At 40.7% G+C, this 16,258-nt stretch overlaps 1 protein-coding gene across 3 annotated transcripts in view; it reads right to left on the bottom strand.

Moving 5' to 3' along the window:
• Positions 1 to 16,258, bottom strand: part of SFI1 (SFI1 centrin binding protein) — a 29,640-nt gene that overhangs the window by 386 nt on the left and 12,996 nt on the right. For 2 of the 3 annotated variants that reach the window (XM_035556758.2, XM_050714204.1), the window contains exons 14-30: positions 11,754 to 11,835; positions 10,677 to 10,855; positions 10,370 to 10,445; positions 9,624 to 9,719; positions 9,149 to 9,225; positions 8,330 to 8,432; positions 7,751 to 7,847; positions 6,920 to 7,080; positions 6,415 to 6,489; positions 6,044 to 6,118; positions 5,482 to 5,658; positions 4,483 to 4,724; positions 3,301 to 3,396; positions 2,848 to 3,109; positions 2,028 to 2,175; positions 1,163 to 1,289; positions 389 to 491 (exon numbers count right to left, since the gene is read on the bottom strand). In XM_035556758.2, coding sequence (XP_035412651.1) covers positions 389 to 491; positions 1,163 to 1,289; positions 2,028 to 2,175; positions 2,848 to 3,109; positions 3,301 to 3,396; positions 4,483 to 4,724; positions 5,482 to 5,658; positions 6,044 to 6,118; positions 6,415 to 6,489; positions 6,920 to 7,080; positions 7,751 to 7,847; positions 8,330 to 8,432; positions 9,149 to 9,225; positions 9,624 to 9,719; positions 10,370 to 10,445; positions 10,677 to 10,855; positions 11,754 to 11,835 — 2,176 coding nt within the window. The remainder of the gene's footprint in view (positions 1 to 388; positions 492 to 1,162; positions 1,290 to 2,027; positions 2,176 to 2,847; positions 3,110 to 3,300; positions 3,397 to 4,482; positions 4,725 to 5,481; positions 5,659 to 6,043; positions 6,119 to 6,414; positions 6,490 to 6,919; positions 7,081 to 7,750; positions 7,848 to 8,329; positions 8,433 to 9,148; positions 9,226 to 9,623; positions 9,720 to 10,369; positions 10,446 to 10,676; positions 10,856 to 11,753; positions 11,836 to 16,258) is intronic. The other variant, XR_004780294.1, reaches the window with a different exon arrangement.

Here is a 16,258-nt window from a genome sequence, read left to right as displayed (position 1 = left end):
ACTTTAGAGGTCTAAGTGCAGTACACACACACAGACAGCTGTAAGAACATAGGAACTGACAGCAGTACAGATGCAGTCAGTGTAGTTTTGTTACACTTATCTGAGAGCCCACAGAAAGTTTTAAGACAAATTAATTAAGCCGCTTATGTAGCTTGAAGTGAATCTTACATCTACTGGAGCTACAGCTACGTATCTGAACAAGTAGGAAGATGCATCTACACAGCAGTCTTTGTTCCACTCAACAGCTCACTTCTGATTACAAGTTTCTCTTCTCTTGATTTTGCTTACCTTACTGCTGATTCCCCACAACTAGTGCTACACTTTAGGCTAAGCACATAGCATAGTGATAATCACTTAAGTAACTTGTATTTGTTCGCTGTTTACCCACCTGATCCAATTCTTCCCGAACTTTTTGTATGCTGTCTTGGTCCTCTAGTTGTGTGCTCATTTCTAGCCACTTACATAGAATCCGTGCCTGCTGTTGACAGGACCTGATAAAAGGGATTAGAAGGATTCTTATCCCAATTAGGAGCTCAACAGTGTAAGCCAACTTAGACAAGAAATTAATGCTTGCAATAAGACACTTTTTTTGTTTGTTTCAAACCAGTGAGTCAAGTCTAAAAAGGGGGGAAAAGGATGCTGAAAAGTATAAAAATCTGTATGAAAGCTCCTGTCTTCACATCCTACTCTTGACAGTTAGAACCTTTCAAGCCCCATTCTCTTTCAAACATTTTTGTAAATTTGTTCTACTGGAGAAGTAATCTGTTATCAAACCCTAGCTACATTATTATTATTATTGGAACTGACAGTTAAAAAAAGCTAAAGTCTTTACCCCTCATGGTAAAAGAGTTGAAAGGTAAATTTCAGCTGCTCTGCCAAATTCATTTGCATTGCCTTCAGACTATGCCCAGTGACACTCCTGTCAAGGTTTCTCCAGTAGCTGCCAAAAGTATAATTAAACCAGTTGCTGATAACACAAGTTCTTCACGTACCCTCTCTCTCACCTCAAGTGAACTATTAAAAGGACAGAATTCTTCTCCATTTAATTCACAGTTCTGCTGTGAAAAAGAACGGTTTTCAAAGTACAAAGAATTCACACAAAGAACGCAATATTGTGTGGACAGCATGAAGAAAGGCTAGCTATAGGGACTTTGTAACATACTTGAGTTCCTGCTTCCTGGTGAAGTAGTACTGCATTTGCTGTTGGATGTGTCGGAGCTCTGCTTCCATCTTTCTCTGGAACAACGTTTCTTCTTTGGAACTGTGCTCCCTCCTTTCTTCCCATTCAGCTGGACAGAAGATAAACAGCACAAGCAAGGAAAGTAAACTTACTCTGTTTCTTCTTATCAGGGAAAGTCAGGTTAGTAGGCAGGAAATATGGAACCCTCTTGAGTTATTTTCCCATTCTGTCACCACGTGATACCTACCTGTTCACCCAACAGATGAGGTACAGTGAGAGAGAAGGAGTCCTGACAGCATTGCAGGCTTTCAAGACTCCAGTTTCAACACACCAAAGATGAGAAATGCTCTAGTCAATGGATTAGAACTGCAAATGCTGTTTACAATGTAGTGTTTCACATCTACTCTATAAGTCTGGCCTCATGAAAAACTTTCATGCCCTTCGCATCCTGAAAGATGCAGCATAGAGGGATGCTTAGACATCATCCATCCCCTGTAAGTTTTCCCAGCAATTACAGTACTGGGTGAATTTTTCCCTCCCCAAGAAAGTTCAGCTCCATATTCTTGCCATATGTACATGAATGCCCCAGCACTAGAACACAGTGTTGTTAAAAACCTGACCCCTACTAGTTCCCACCCTTCAATCACCAAAACAGGGCTTTAGTCCCCTGCCTCAACAGAGTCCACACAACTGTATTGCCAATCCAAAACAAACGACTGATTCTTCACCTACTGATGTTGGCATACAAGAATGCCTTGTCTCCCCTGTGTTTTGGGGAGTTGACTTGCAGTCTTGCATATATTGGAGGAGAACATGTAACTGCTGCAGCTTACAGCTGAGAACCTACCTGCATTTTGGCGATTCTGTTTTCCAACTAAGCTTTCAGGTGACAGCAACTGTGACTTTAAGTTTGGTCGCAACTTCTCCAACTCTTCTCTCTGTTGACAGCTTTGGGAATGGGCTCCTGTGTGACCATGCACAGGCTGACCTCCTCTCTGCAAGATCAGAATGATATTTTGTTCCTCAAAGGAGCACCTGACCCAAGCTACTAAGCCCTGCTCACACCAAGACATCACCTGTAGTTGCTGAGCCTCTCTCACAAGTACTGCTGCTTCTGTGATATTTCAAGAAATGAGCTCTTTCCTTTCTAGCAGGAAGAAATTTCATCTAGAATAACACCTCCCTTTCTGCATGAAACAGAGGAGTTTAAAATGCAAGTACCTACGTGCAGGTAAAGTGAATTTCAGTTTTTGAGACTCTGAGCTATAGCCAAAGCTCCTAAACTGAGTTACTCTTAAATCCCTATAATCTGGTTGACAAACTGTAACTGCTCTGAACTTGTAGAAGGAGCTACGCTCTCAAGTCATTTTCTAGGAGGAGCATCCTACTGTGAAGAACACAAGACCATTAAAAAGGCATGAATTACAGTACAAAACATACAGGTTGGCCAGCAAGTGAAACGTTGCTTTGGACGTTTGGAAAAAAAATTCTTGAGCATGCAGAGACAGTTCATTTAATCAACTTCTAAGATGACAACTAGTACAAGAAAAAAAATAACAACTGGATGAGCAGTTCTGAGGAGTCATAGGAAGAAACAGCAATAAGCAGCATGTGGGCTGACAGGAGCCCAGTAAACACACTAGTTTTTCCTTCAGCAATACGCTCACCATTTCTGATCCAGCCTTCTCTTGGGGCACAAAAAATGAAGGAGACCGTAGCTCTGGCTTCTGCACAGCACGGTGCACATCACGTGTCCACAATGGTACAGATGGGAGAGCAGTGTGTGTCAGAGATGAGTTGGAATGAGTGGTACTGCCCATCTGAGAAAGCCATTTACAGGTGCTTTCTTCCATTTCAGTTGTTGGCATTAAGTTCCCAGTCTGAGAAGAACATTTGTTCCCATCTGTTTGCTGAAAAGGTGTCCCTGATCTGTTAGGGGAGAAGGAAGGCACCTGTACATTTCAACTTACTAGTTTTATACTTCACAGTCGGTGAGGGAAAAAAAAGTAAAAAAGGAAGAATCTTGCTGTTCCCTTGCACACTGAAATAAGGTCCTGTCTTGTAGGGTGTTAGCTGGCTTCCTAAACCACCAGCAGTACTAATAAAAACAGATTCTCTACCTCAAAAAAGGAGTTCCCAGCAGTTCCTTGCTTTCTAGAGATTCCAGAAGGAAGTCAGGTCTTTGTGGTGGTAATCTTGCTTGTCGCACAGCCTTCCTGAAAAGAACAAACAGAACCAGTAATGACATAGATTCATAATTATTTTAAATTGGTATAAGCTGGCACTACAGCTAAAGAAGCACTTTTATTCTGTCATTCTACCCCACCCTGCAACCTTGCTCTTGCATGCAATAACTTTTAAAGATTAGATTTCAACCTGTATCAATGCTGCCAGCTGGTTCACTGTATGCATGACTGTGCATACACAAGGATGGGTGGAAGGGGCAGAACTACTTTTGGCAGCATATGCTGGCTTCAAGAAATGTGAAATTTCTACCTTACAGCCCATAAGGCTCCTGTCCTGGGCTCTAAAGATTTATGGAAGATTCTTCCTTGCATTTGTCCCATGATCAAGGAGAATTTTTTTCTTTTTAAGGAATAGTTTTCCCAGGGAAAAGAAGAGGTCAAGAACAAAGCCTTGTTTCTACATTGCCAGAATCTTGATCTTTATCATTTCATCATTACTTCGGTGAAAAAAGAAGAGTTTCACTGACAGCTCTAAGTCACTTGGGCAAGATAAGCTCTCATAATGGTACAAAATCCCACCACTCCACATCTTTCAAATGTTTCTCTGTGTAACAGATCCCATGACAAATGACCAATACTCTACAAATTCAGAGTTGCATATTGAGAAACTCCTAGAAGAAAGTATATAGCTGAGCTGATTCTACTCATCACCAGTATGGAAGTGAAAGTCACAAATTCGTTCATTATTCGATGGCCAATGTATACATTATGTGGCAGCTCTTGCATAACTCAACAAAGCCAGCCATTTGGTGAAGCATCAGAGAAAGGGAATTTGCATGGAACTAACGACCATCACTGTGAAAACTTGGAAATATAAAAATGAGCCTGAGGTCTATATCTACCTATATATAGTCTCAGCTGAACTAAAGGACAGGGTGTTTTGCTTTGAACCATAAACAAAAGCATATGTCAGATCCAAACAGGAGCTGAGACACAGGGCTCCAAGATATGGATATAGACATGTAAATATATAGATAGATGGATACAAAGCATATGCTATGGACTACACATATATACACCAGAGTAATGCAGGAGAGACTGAAATTTTACACTTACGGCTCACTGAGAATTGAGTCACCACCAGCAAAGTGAAATGGTAGATCATTGCATTTTGAAGGCCACGGCTTTTCCTCTGCAGAACGTCCTCTTGTCTCAAGGCTAACATCAGGTATTTTAAATGTCACTTGTTTTTTCAGAGGTGACACAAAAGAACAAGGCTTATTTAATTTCTCGTAGAGAGCTTTCTGTTTCCAGAGCATTGCACAACGATAGACTGTCTGGTGAAGATTGCAGGCTGCCTGTCAACACAAAGAATAGCAGAGCATTTGATGGTTGAGAGTAGACAGTAACACCACACTACCTAGGGTGAACACCACCACAGAAAGGAACTGCAGTTTCTGACGACCTGAGAGCCGTACCAGCTCTCCACACTAAATTAGCAGGTCCGTGTTAACATTCAGATAAAGAGATTTAACTGGGTAATTCTGCAAAAAGGCAGGCTGCACACAAATAAACAGAACAAGAAGTGTCTTGTAAACCTGGAAAAGAGCTGGAAAAGCTGACCAGGAACAAGAAGTAATCAATACATGCATCCCTATCTTCCTTTCCACACACAGGGCTGGACAGACATTCAAAGGCACAAGTGACACTATAGCCCATTCTTGCAGGTCTAAGCAGTACTAAAGCTAGGGCAGGATGAGATGCAGCTTCTAATGCTTTACGCTAACACAGTTCCAAGTTTAAAAACCCTAGTTACAGGCAAAAGTCTTATCCAGCTACATCGTCTATGGCAGGATTTGGCCAGTTTTGAAATAGCTTCATTAAGAAAGGCTCCCAGTCACCAACACAAGTCTCAAGCACTCTATGTTCAGTTGGGGGAAAAATAAAAAGGACAAGGTGTTTTGCTTTGAACCACAGGTAAAAGCATATGCCAGATCCAAACAAGAGCTGAGACACAGGGCTCCAAGGTCTATACACACTCACACAGACACACTTCAAATACAGATCAGAGATTGGTGCCCTGGATGTATCTGAGTGTTCACTTGTCTCTTTCACCTTCATCTGGTGCTGGGCTTGGAGCTGTCCCCGCAACTGTTTCATGCCAGCAGTGTACCTCAAGATCCAAGTTACACCTTCTCTCATGAGGGCAGTACGATAAACTCCCATGGCTTCTTCAATGCGATCTTTCCTCTCCTGTTGCCCTTGGACAAATCTCAGCCAAGCACTGAATACCTACAACACCAAGAGCAGACACCTGGGACTATTACAAAGACAAGTTCTGGGTTAGGGACTCCACTCCCCCTGCAGACAAGAACACTCTCAGTTCCACTGGACAGTAATAGGCAGAGCGACAGCAGGACAAACACCACAAGGACAAAGGAACAGGGATTTGAGTCAGCTGAGTCAGGATGGGAAAAACATGCAATTTTTATTTTTTTTTTTATTTGGAAAACAGGACATGGGGACAGTTTTCCAGCAACCCAAATCAGTATTTAGGACCCCAAAGAGGAAAGGAAAGAGATGAGCACGTGCACTCTGCTGATTGCAGTCAGACCTGCGTATCAACCACACAAATCCCAAATGCATTTGCCTGCCCCCAAGCCTTCTACACACTTACCTTCCTCTGCAACGAAAGAGACCAGTACCACAATGCTTGCACTGTCTTCTGCTTTTCCCATTGCTGCTGCAACAGCTGTTAGAAAAAAATATATATATGTATATTGTACAGCAATCAGGTTAGGAGTTTACATATGCCACACCTGAAACACTAGCCAAATCAACCAAAGAGGAAGTGCTGGTGGAGCCTTAGCAGAATAACCTACCCCATCTACCCAGTATATGTAAGGTATCTCTTGCACTAGTGGAACCAAAAATCCAGAGAACATTTAAATAGTTTTGTTTGCTCCTCATGTAAATGGAATATGAAGGAGAAGAAGGGGTAAGCATCAGCAAGCAGCTATATACTTAACCCAGAGGACAATTCCTTACCTGTGTCTTCCAGCAGGAGAAGGAAGTAGAGCAAAGTCTATCAGTCATTAGCTGATCTGCCTTTCTCTGTAGCAGCTGTAAGACAAACAAAATAGAGAGGTGCTCACAGTCAAACCCCATTTATGCGAGCCAAATGCAACTAGAGCAGAACAGGTACTAAACAGCCTTTACCACCCTTTGTACTGTTGAGGCCAGCCACTCTCAATATCCAAGTGCTCTATGGTGTAACCCCATCTGCAAATATCCGTGAGCCCACAAGGATTTCATTAACAGTAAATGATCCCACACATGGCAAGCCTGACTTGTCATCTGTTAAGTCTGTTAGTTCTAACTGAGACTTCTTCAGGCAAGACACAAGCATGTTCCTTCTTCCTCAATGCACAATGCTCTCATGCTGTTCCTCAGCCAAGACTACTATTCCCATCGCTAGGAAATGTCTGGCTCCTCTGCACCAGCAACTTCCCACCCTGGGTGACTGGCTGGGGAGGTTGCTGATCCTTCTCACCATTTTCCCAATGCACCACTGATGGTATTTCTTCCATTTTTCCAGGTACTTCTGCAGTAGGTGCTGCTGGTGGTGCTGCACTGCCCTGTGCTGCTGAGCCCTCAGCATCAGAGACTCCCTAGTAAATTCCTTCCAGTGAAGAAACAGGGTCTGTAAACGCACTATTGGGAGAAGAGAAATTAACTACCATACTACCATGAAAGAGACACTATTAATCTCAGAGAGTATCTAGTGATCAGCTACTCTTCCAGATTGTTCTGGCAATACTTCACACTGACTGTACTCAGCACTAGGAAGACGGTAAGTGGAGCGTTTCAGGTATCAGACAGTGAGCCTTGACTTGCAAGTCTTCCCTGATATCACTGACATTCTTTATAATCTTTCAGAAATCATTTGCCATCTTTGTGCTTCAGAGCCATCAGCCACATCATTTACATGAAATCATGAAAATGTTGGCAGAGTTTGAGCGCCTTTCCAAACTAATTACTAGAGAAAGATCGAGGCAATAATTGATAAGATTACTTTCATGACCCTCAGATCAGAGATGTCTCAGCTTCTCAATGTTAGTAATGGGAAATTCCATTGAGGAAAGAAGTGTTATCATCCATTATATAGACAGGGAAACAAAAGAGGCAAAAGTCACAGAAGAAGCCTTCAATAGAACACTGGAGTCCCAGGTCATTCGCCGTTCAATGGGACTTGTCCATGTAGTCTTAATATCCATTCATCTGCACAGATGATACAAAAGACTGCCCTGCTAAGCCACATCCTTCTAAGGTCCTTATGCAGATAGATAAGTCTTTTGACAGTTTAATATTCCCATCAGCTCACCCATATCCAAATGTTTTCTGGCCTCCGTCACAGCTGTCACCTTCTGCTGACGGTAATGCATTTGTAGTAAGGCAGCATACCTCCACTGTAGAAACACCTAAAGGTACAATGCAAACAAGAGACAGGATAAAAGACCGACATTGCAACATCCTTTAGAAGTACGACATTCTTGACACCACAATCATTTTCCACATTAGGCTCAGAAAAATGGTGCAAATTTCCTAAAAAAAAAAAAAAATGAAATAGAGCAGTATTTTAGAGGGTCCCCCTGGCATTTTTCAGGCAATCTTTTCTGTCCCACCCATAGATAATACTACTATGCTGTATCAGACTGTTTTTCCCTTCCAAGGAAATACGGAGAAGGAAAGTAAGAAGAAAAACCATGAGCTCACTCAGAGACAACTGTTTCAGAGATGCCTGTAGAAGTAACCTGGGACTGGGAGTTTGGATCTCCCAACTTTCAAGACTTTTCTTGATTGTTGCTCTTAAATTAAGTTTTTGGTCCTTCTAATTGCATTACCTGGCCCCTGCCTAAGCTAGCATTCATACAGACCTTGGTATCTGCTATACAGAATATACCTTTGACAGGATTACTCTCCTGTAGTGTGCATCTGCTCGTGTAGTTGCCTTAGCTTCACAGATAAGGGCAAGGGCATTTTCTCTCCATTTATACAGAAGCTGTCTGTAGGCAAAACGAAAACAAAACAAAACAGAAAACATTAAGAATTATTCTCACTTGTTCGTCTGATACCTTCCCACCCACAGGGGAACCAAAACCAGCTGCCTCTATAAACTCAGCCTTGCAAATCAGGTTCTTGTTTCTGCTGAGAGAAAACAGAAGGCAGTGCAAAAGCAGAATACAACCTTAAATCAAGCATCTTAAGGTAAGTCAGACTCTGCAAGTGGCTCAATCTGTATAGCTCAAAAAACAAACAAACCAAAAAAAAAAACAAAACGAGTTAGTTAAAATTAAAGCAACTACAACCAATATATAGTGACTTAACCTTAATCATTCTCCTTACTATAATGTAAGAAAGTCTCTACATATTCCAGGCTGCTTTAATATTACAGCAGTCAGACTATGCACTGCAGGGAACGATATAGTTTGCTGTCTTGAGTCTCTCATGGGGCTAAACACAGATAAAGTCTGGCATGTGCAATAGGTAGAGTCAATGAAACAGTTTAAAAAAAAAAAAAGTTAAAGCAAAACAGATGGTGATCCAGTAAGAGGTTGAATTCTTTTAGTTAGTTGACCAGCACAGAAATAGCAATGCAGAGTAGACAATTCCCACCACCAAATGCTCAAAATTTTACACAGGTGGCTGCAAAAGAAACAGAGTAATTTGACTGCAATGTAGTCACTTCTCTCTCATGCTGCTTAAGAAAATATGGCCTTACCGCAGCAGTAGTCTAGTGTGCAGTTTCTCCTTTTCAGCTACTTGGTATAGAATGCATTGAATGTTATGTTGATAACTCTGTAAGAAAAGCAATGAGACGTGAGATTTCCTAAACTGCCAGGACCTTTGAGGAGAGAAGATATCTGGAAACTCTTAACAGCAGCTTTAGAGTTAAGAAAAAAAAAAAAAAGCTCCAGCCACAGGAATCAAATGCAGTTTTTCTGAGATGTGTAGTCATTATATACTTGTTAATGCTATTATTTATCATTCACCAACACCACAAGATGCCATTGCCTCTTTTGCTCCAAAGAACAATGCTAGAGCTCACACTACCCAGCTACAGGAGCTTCCATTCTACTTTGCACATTTGGTGCATCAGCACCTGGCGTGAAACAACATAGCAGCTTGTTATTTCTCACTGAAACATTTCAGCACACACAAACAAGTTCCACAAAGAAAAGGGCATTCTCTCTTACCTTCCAGGCTGCCAATGTCTTGCTCAGTAGTGTGTGCCGATAGTGCATGTCTGCTTGCACCAGCCTTGTCCATTTCTCACACCGATGTCCCACATACTACATGGAGAAAAAAAAGGCAAAGATTAGATAGATATGTGATGGAGGGAAATCTAGCAATGGCAAAGAGCAGAGGGAAAAGGACCATTCCTAATCTCTGGTGAAACAGCAATTCTTTTTCTTGCTATGAAAGGTTCTCAAACTAGTGCTGCACTCTGCTATTGCTCTCAAAAGGGCTAGTTGAGGCCTTTTTTCCAATCCTTTTTCAGGAACCCTCTTGCAGATGCATTTGCTACACCATGTCGTGGCAAGAGATGGCATAAAGTAAAATGCCATCTATATTGCCTGCTATGACCTGTGCATAACTACAAGCCACACACCACAGACTTACTGCAAATTTCTAACTTAAATAAAGCTTTGCAAAGGACATACTTAGTATTGACTAGGAACAATTTCATCACACTGATGCTGATTACATTCTCAGATAAATCTCCAAAGCTCTAGTTCCATTCTCACTATCCCTAGACAAGCGAACAAGAGGAACTCCCTTTATTCCCTACACAATTCCTGTTCCGGCCACACTGAACTGATTTTATCCACCTGGCAAGAGATGAAAACTTAGGAATGACTAGTATTTAAAATCAACCATTTCCTTTAAGGGGTACAAGCAATCCGATTTCAAGCATTTACCCATACATTAACTCTCTCACCTTTCTCCACTTGTTCCAAGACTGTTGCAGACACTTTGAATAGTGAAATCTTAGGGCTTGGCTCTCCTTGAGCCTCCTATGGGAAAAATAATTGAATTATTTCTCCTCCAATACAATCCATGTTACTAGACACCTCTAGCACACACATGTCCATGCTCGCTATTTTCAGTCTGCTAAGTAAAAGACAAACCAGTACAATCTAAAGCACAAATAAGAAGCCAGTGACTAAGAATTAAATGCTGCTTTGTCAGAAATGGGCCACCACAAGGCTAATCCAAGTAATTCTCCCTTTTAAAAAACTTCTTACTCCATTTTTCTCTCCTGAGTTTTTTGTTTCCACAGACAGAAAGCCTTTAGCAGCAGCAAGTCGCTGTAGTGATCTCCTGCACGAGCCAACCCCTTTTGCTCTTCCAGACGTGCAGCTGTTCTTCTACACCAGACGCACCAGAAGCAAACCAGCAGTTGCCTTTCAAAATGAAATACAGCCTATAACGGAGAGAAGGTGGCAATGAATTTGTGACACAGGCCAGCTGCAAACAACAGAAGACAATTCTTCAAAGTTGACAGGCATAGAACTGTCCCCCATGTGTTTTCATCTTTTTTATTTTGAACAACAATGGACACGTCAAAGTCCCTTTGCTGTGTGAACAGTGTTCTACACGTTTCTATGTATGTGGATGGAGAAACTGTTACCAGAAAACAGAAGACCAAAGAGGAAACACAGAAGCTGATAAGCAGCTTGTGAAAGACTCCCAAGAACTGATAAGCTCCGGAAACAAGGCCTGTTGAATATGTATGAGCAGATAAACTCAGAATACCAAGAGCCAGCCCTATCTCCACAAGGCCACCAGCACACACTACCATTGACTACGAGTTGTGCAACTCGCCACATAAAATAAGGCAGTGGCTGATATACAAAAAACTACAGGATTATATATACACCTTAGGAAATGTAAGACCCCTTGAGGGACTTCCTGGACACCTACCTAGAAGCCACTACTGTGTTTGCACAACCCTGTATTTATAGCTAGGGTGGTGAACTAGCTGAGGTGACTCCTCTTTATTGTTTCAACCAGGTAACTATGAAACAGAATGAGAGCATATACACACACTATGTGACGGGATAAGAGAACGAATAGCATCAATAGTTATCTGCTAACAATAACAGTTTGATTCTATTTATTAATAAGCAGCTTAACTTAAAATGGTTTTTAGCAAATATTGGTTGCAATGCGTCCCCTGATTGGATTTCTCCACCACCACCAGAGAAAAAGGTATTTACAACACCAAAGCCCATCTCACGTTAACTGACGTTCACGAACAGTGACTAAGAAATCATCCCCTCTATTTCCTGAGCAAGACCAGGTAAAAGAATTACTTTTACCTTCTTCTCTTCCATTCTGTATTCTTGCTGCTTGCACACCTTCAACAACCACATGTCAAATACCCGTCTCATCAACATCTTCCTGCAAGTAAAGAGGGAGAATACCAGCACAGAATATAATTCCTTCAGACAAGTTGTTTTATGAATTTCAAAAGACCAATCCATCTACAACTTAAATAGTTACTCCATTTTCTAATTCATGCTAGCTAGAAATCAGGCAGCTCTGTCTCTCTACAAGTCTCTGGGTTAAAAAAAAAAATTTGTCTCCTGAAATCCTATGCAAAACACATGGGACAAGACTAATGCATTTACTGAAGTTATTACAACTTCCTGCTTTCATTCAGATCATTCAAAAGATCATTCCAACTACTGATCAATTAATTTATTTTACTTACATAAAAATATATAACCTTTTACTTCTTCTCCATTATAAATATATTCTGCTCCCTCCTCCCTTGGAAATCTTTTGACGACACTACTCTTTCTTTTTTTTTTTCCTTTTTTTTTTTTAAACGAAGAAAAACAAACATTGTAATAGGACTTGAAAAATATTATGACAACGAATAATAAAAAGCAGAGTGGTCTGGTGTCAACACTGAATGAATTCTACCAAAACCTTTTTATAAACAAGGCAAAGTTAGTTGCCATCAATATCAAAGCTTTTTTCTTTCTAGATGGAGATAATCCTTCCTTTCTAGCCTGCCTCCCTCCCAGGGATGCACAAGACTTATTATCAAATAGTATCCCAAAGTTGCAACAAATACGTATTTGTGATTAAGAACTATACACTCTCACACAGAAGACACATGGTAGAAGTGTCGTAGTCCAGAAGTTTGAGTTAGTCTAGTAGAACTAACACTCACTCAAAACTACATCTAAAACATTTCTAAAACTCAGTCATGTGGGTATATTAATTAGATTGTCAGCAAGTCCCAGCCCTTCTCTAGTTAGCTCAAAACACATTTTGGACTCTTAGCAGGTAATTTTTAGTAGGTAGCTATTACAGCTCATTTAAAATTTATGGTAAACAACATGAGTTAAGTGAGTCTTTCTGGAGGGTACAGGTAGCTGCCAACAAGAGCATCTTTGCTCTGCAGACAGTCACAGATCTCAATTGATGGCTCTTCTGGGGTGTCTCCTGATCACCAGATGCAGCAGCTGGGGCACTGAGTTATGAAACAGCACATAAGTGCATCAGAGATCAACAGGGAAGTTGAGTACTGGCAAACTGTCATGAAAGTTCTACTTAGATCTGGTTGGAAAACAGCCCCAGACCTCTGAACAAAGAACACGCTTCTTACAATTGCATGTTCAGGAAACAAGACTTCATTTATACTCTTCTAAAGAGAAAAGATTGCACGCAAAAATATTTCTGGCTTATGGAATCAAGGTACAGCTACAGAGTCGATGAAACCTTTGAACCATGTATTTATTCATCCTCTCCCTGGTGAGAGAGGCATAAATTACACCGCAGTAATTTCATGCTACAACGCATTTTCACTGAGCTTATCCTCCTGGGACTTTCAGCCTTCTCTCTCTCCTTGTCTGCAGAAGATAAGCTAACACACTACTGCTGCACTCTAACACAGGGTGGAAAAATTCCCACTTGCTTGCAGAAATGCTCTCCAAACCTACTTGTGACTCTCCCAAAAAGCAAGCCAATATCCAATGAAAACCAAGCTTCCTGCAGCTTGTTTTTCAATTGTGAAACCAGGCTTCTGACAGAAACACCGCAATCTAAAACAGAGGGTGTGACTGTCCTCTGCAAATGAAAGCTGTAAGCTCCCAAGTCTAGTAGGAAAGAAGATTCAATGTTTAAAAAAAAACATTTTTTCCCTCCCAGTTTATGCAGGAAAGTGTCCCAGGAGGAGATTCATTCTAAGAATGTTTCCAAACATAACCCTTCCAAGAGAAGAAAATAAAAATTGTTAGTTTTCTAATAAAGAAAATGGGAGATAGGGTTTAATAGCATGAGAAGTTGTGACCCTAACTGAAGGGTTAGGGCTGAATCCAAGGCTAAGAATACAAACCAAGGTAAGGTCTTTAAGGAGTCCCAAAAAAGATGAACATTTTTTTCTCTCCATCAGTATTTCCACCCCCCTCAGATTTCCACAACGAACAAATGCACAATCTTAGAATTGCTGAGCGTGTCTGAGGCTCCATAAAAGTAATCAGTAAGATATATCATAGCCTGAGACAAAGGCTAATGGCTGAATTTTAAAGAGGTGATGAGAACCCATGGCATCCGTTTACTTCAACAGAAAGCAGAATCATCAAGCAACTCTGAAACTGCAGTGTGAAATTACTGGAAATCTTGCTAACTTAAACTGGAGTAACTCTAGCAATTGTAACTGATTTATTTTGGCGCAAGACCACACTTGTGAAACAATCAATATCATCATTGTGAGTTTGGCTTCTATTCCTATGAGTATCACACTGGTCTTGGAGCCAAAATTAAAGCTTACAGTTACATCTTGTTTGTTTCTTATTGAATCTAACTGCACATACTGCAACTGACTGTAAGGTAGGTAACCAGAGTAATATTTCTTCAGTGACCTCTGAACAAAACCAAAGTGATCCTGAAGTCAAGACATCAAGCAATCAGTTTTCCACAAATTAAGAACAAGCAGCTAAGACTCCTGAAGAACTCTTTACAAGGAGCATTTCTATTTTCATCAGGCAACCTAAGTGAATCTTATAAAGCCTATAGTTATTAAAGACTCATTGAAGCAGCCCAAAACACCATTCGTAACAAACTGATTTCATAAGAACGATCATAAGTCTGTGTGGAAGAACAGTAACATTTTTTTCATCTCTCTCCAGTGTTGTTCACAGTTCTTAAACTACTTCCATGCCTGAAAGGCTGTCAAGATTTTATTCCCCAAATGTCTATTAGTTTTGACTTATTGTCTCTAAAGAGGCGCAACAAGCCTGATGCCTTTTCAGAAGATTTCCACAGTCTCTATTTCCTAAGGGATTTAGAACACCACTATCTGAAATAAATAACCCTAGTTAGTTCAGAATAGATTACAGACATTTGTCTTTATGGGTTTGATTCTAACATTGAAAATACATTGATGACTTCTCTCAAGAAAGGAAAGACAAAATAACCTGTGCCTCATTAATGCAATAATAGATGACACAAGTAGCTTGTAATCATTTAGTTTGGATATTCAGTGGCTCATGTAATCCAGTGCTATTCATAGGGACTATGAACATTGCTATGTTCATGACCTGTAAGAGAGGTCCTGAAATCAAAACCAAAACTGCATTGGGTAAAAAGACAATGCCTAGTGATCAGTTATTACAGCAAGGAAGAATTAGAAGAAACCATCCAAGTAGTTGCTAAAGAAAATAAAAATAAAAAAATGCATAAAAATATAAAAATGCACAAAAAAATATAAAAGCTACCCTTCACCAACAACAGACCAGCAGAACATCATTTTTCTATTTATTTAACTGACTAAATTGCAGAACTATTTGTAATTTCAGTCCTTTTAACCTTTCCTCCCCAAAACCAAGCCAAATGATGTGCAACACTGTTATCCACTCCAAGTTAGACGCCAAGCTTCACTCTGAATCTTGCACCTGAAGAGGCTACTTTGAAGCAGTCTAACATAAAAGCCAGTACAATCAAATTACAATTGTTCCTCTAGACTCGGATGCTCAGGTGGCATTAGCATCATCTGCCCTGCAGAGCATGATAAAAGCAAGCTGTCAGTAGAGGATTCAGAGAAAGATGGTAGCAGACTGTGTTCAATAACCCATGCTCAGCAAAACCACTATCACCTATGCAGTCCACAGACAATAACATCTACCGAAACACTAGGGAGACCCCACACCTGCCTGAACTTTCTCCACTTGACATGAGAATAGCCACAGCTTGAGAGATTTGTGCAATAACGATGCCCTGAAAATTAAACATGAATCAACTCTAACTCAGAACCAAGTATACCACTTTCTCTTGTAATATTAGTCTCTCTTAATCAAGGAAGTTTTACAACTTTCAACCAACCCTGCTGGGAGGATTAGAAGAAATGAGACAGAGATTTGATTGTGTGGAAGATTCTGATTAGGCCATAAGGTAGTTCTCTGAACTGTAGAAAAATCAAATGTCTTTTTGAACGCGAGGTGTGTTAACAGCTAAAGAACATCACCTATAAGCATGCATGGCACAGCAAGGCCTCCCTTCATTTCCTTGTTACTCTGCACCTCATTTAAACCAAGCAAATCTATGTAGTTTATTGCACTGACGTGCTCACTTGGGGATATCTCAATAGGCTTCATTTGTTTGAGAGCAACACCACAATACTGTGGTTGAAATGTTTTCAGTTTCAGCTCTAGCTTCAGGATCTGTGCACTGTACAAGACAGCATGCTGCACTGAGTAGCACAGACTGTCTGGTAAAGGTCTCGCTCTCCCCTGCTAAGCTTCACCCAAAAATCAAAATCAAAAATCAGAAAATCTCCCAAAGTAAAGTAGCAGCAAGAACTTTGAGCTCTGTC

This window comes from Cygnus atratus, chromosome 17 (genome assembly GCF_013377495.2).
Source record: "Cygnus atratus isolate AKBS03 ecotype Queensland, Australia chromosome 17, CAtr_DNAZoo_HiC_assembly, whole genome shotgun sequence".
NCBI classification, from domain to species: Eukaryota; Metazoa; Chordata; class Aves; order Anseriformes; family Anatidae; genus Cygnus; species Cygnus atratus.
The sequence above is the reverse complement of the archived record's forward strand: the minus strand, read 5'-3'. Positions and strand labels throughout refer to the sequence as shown.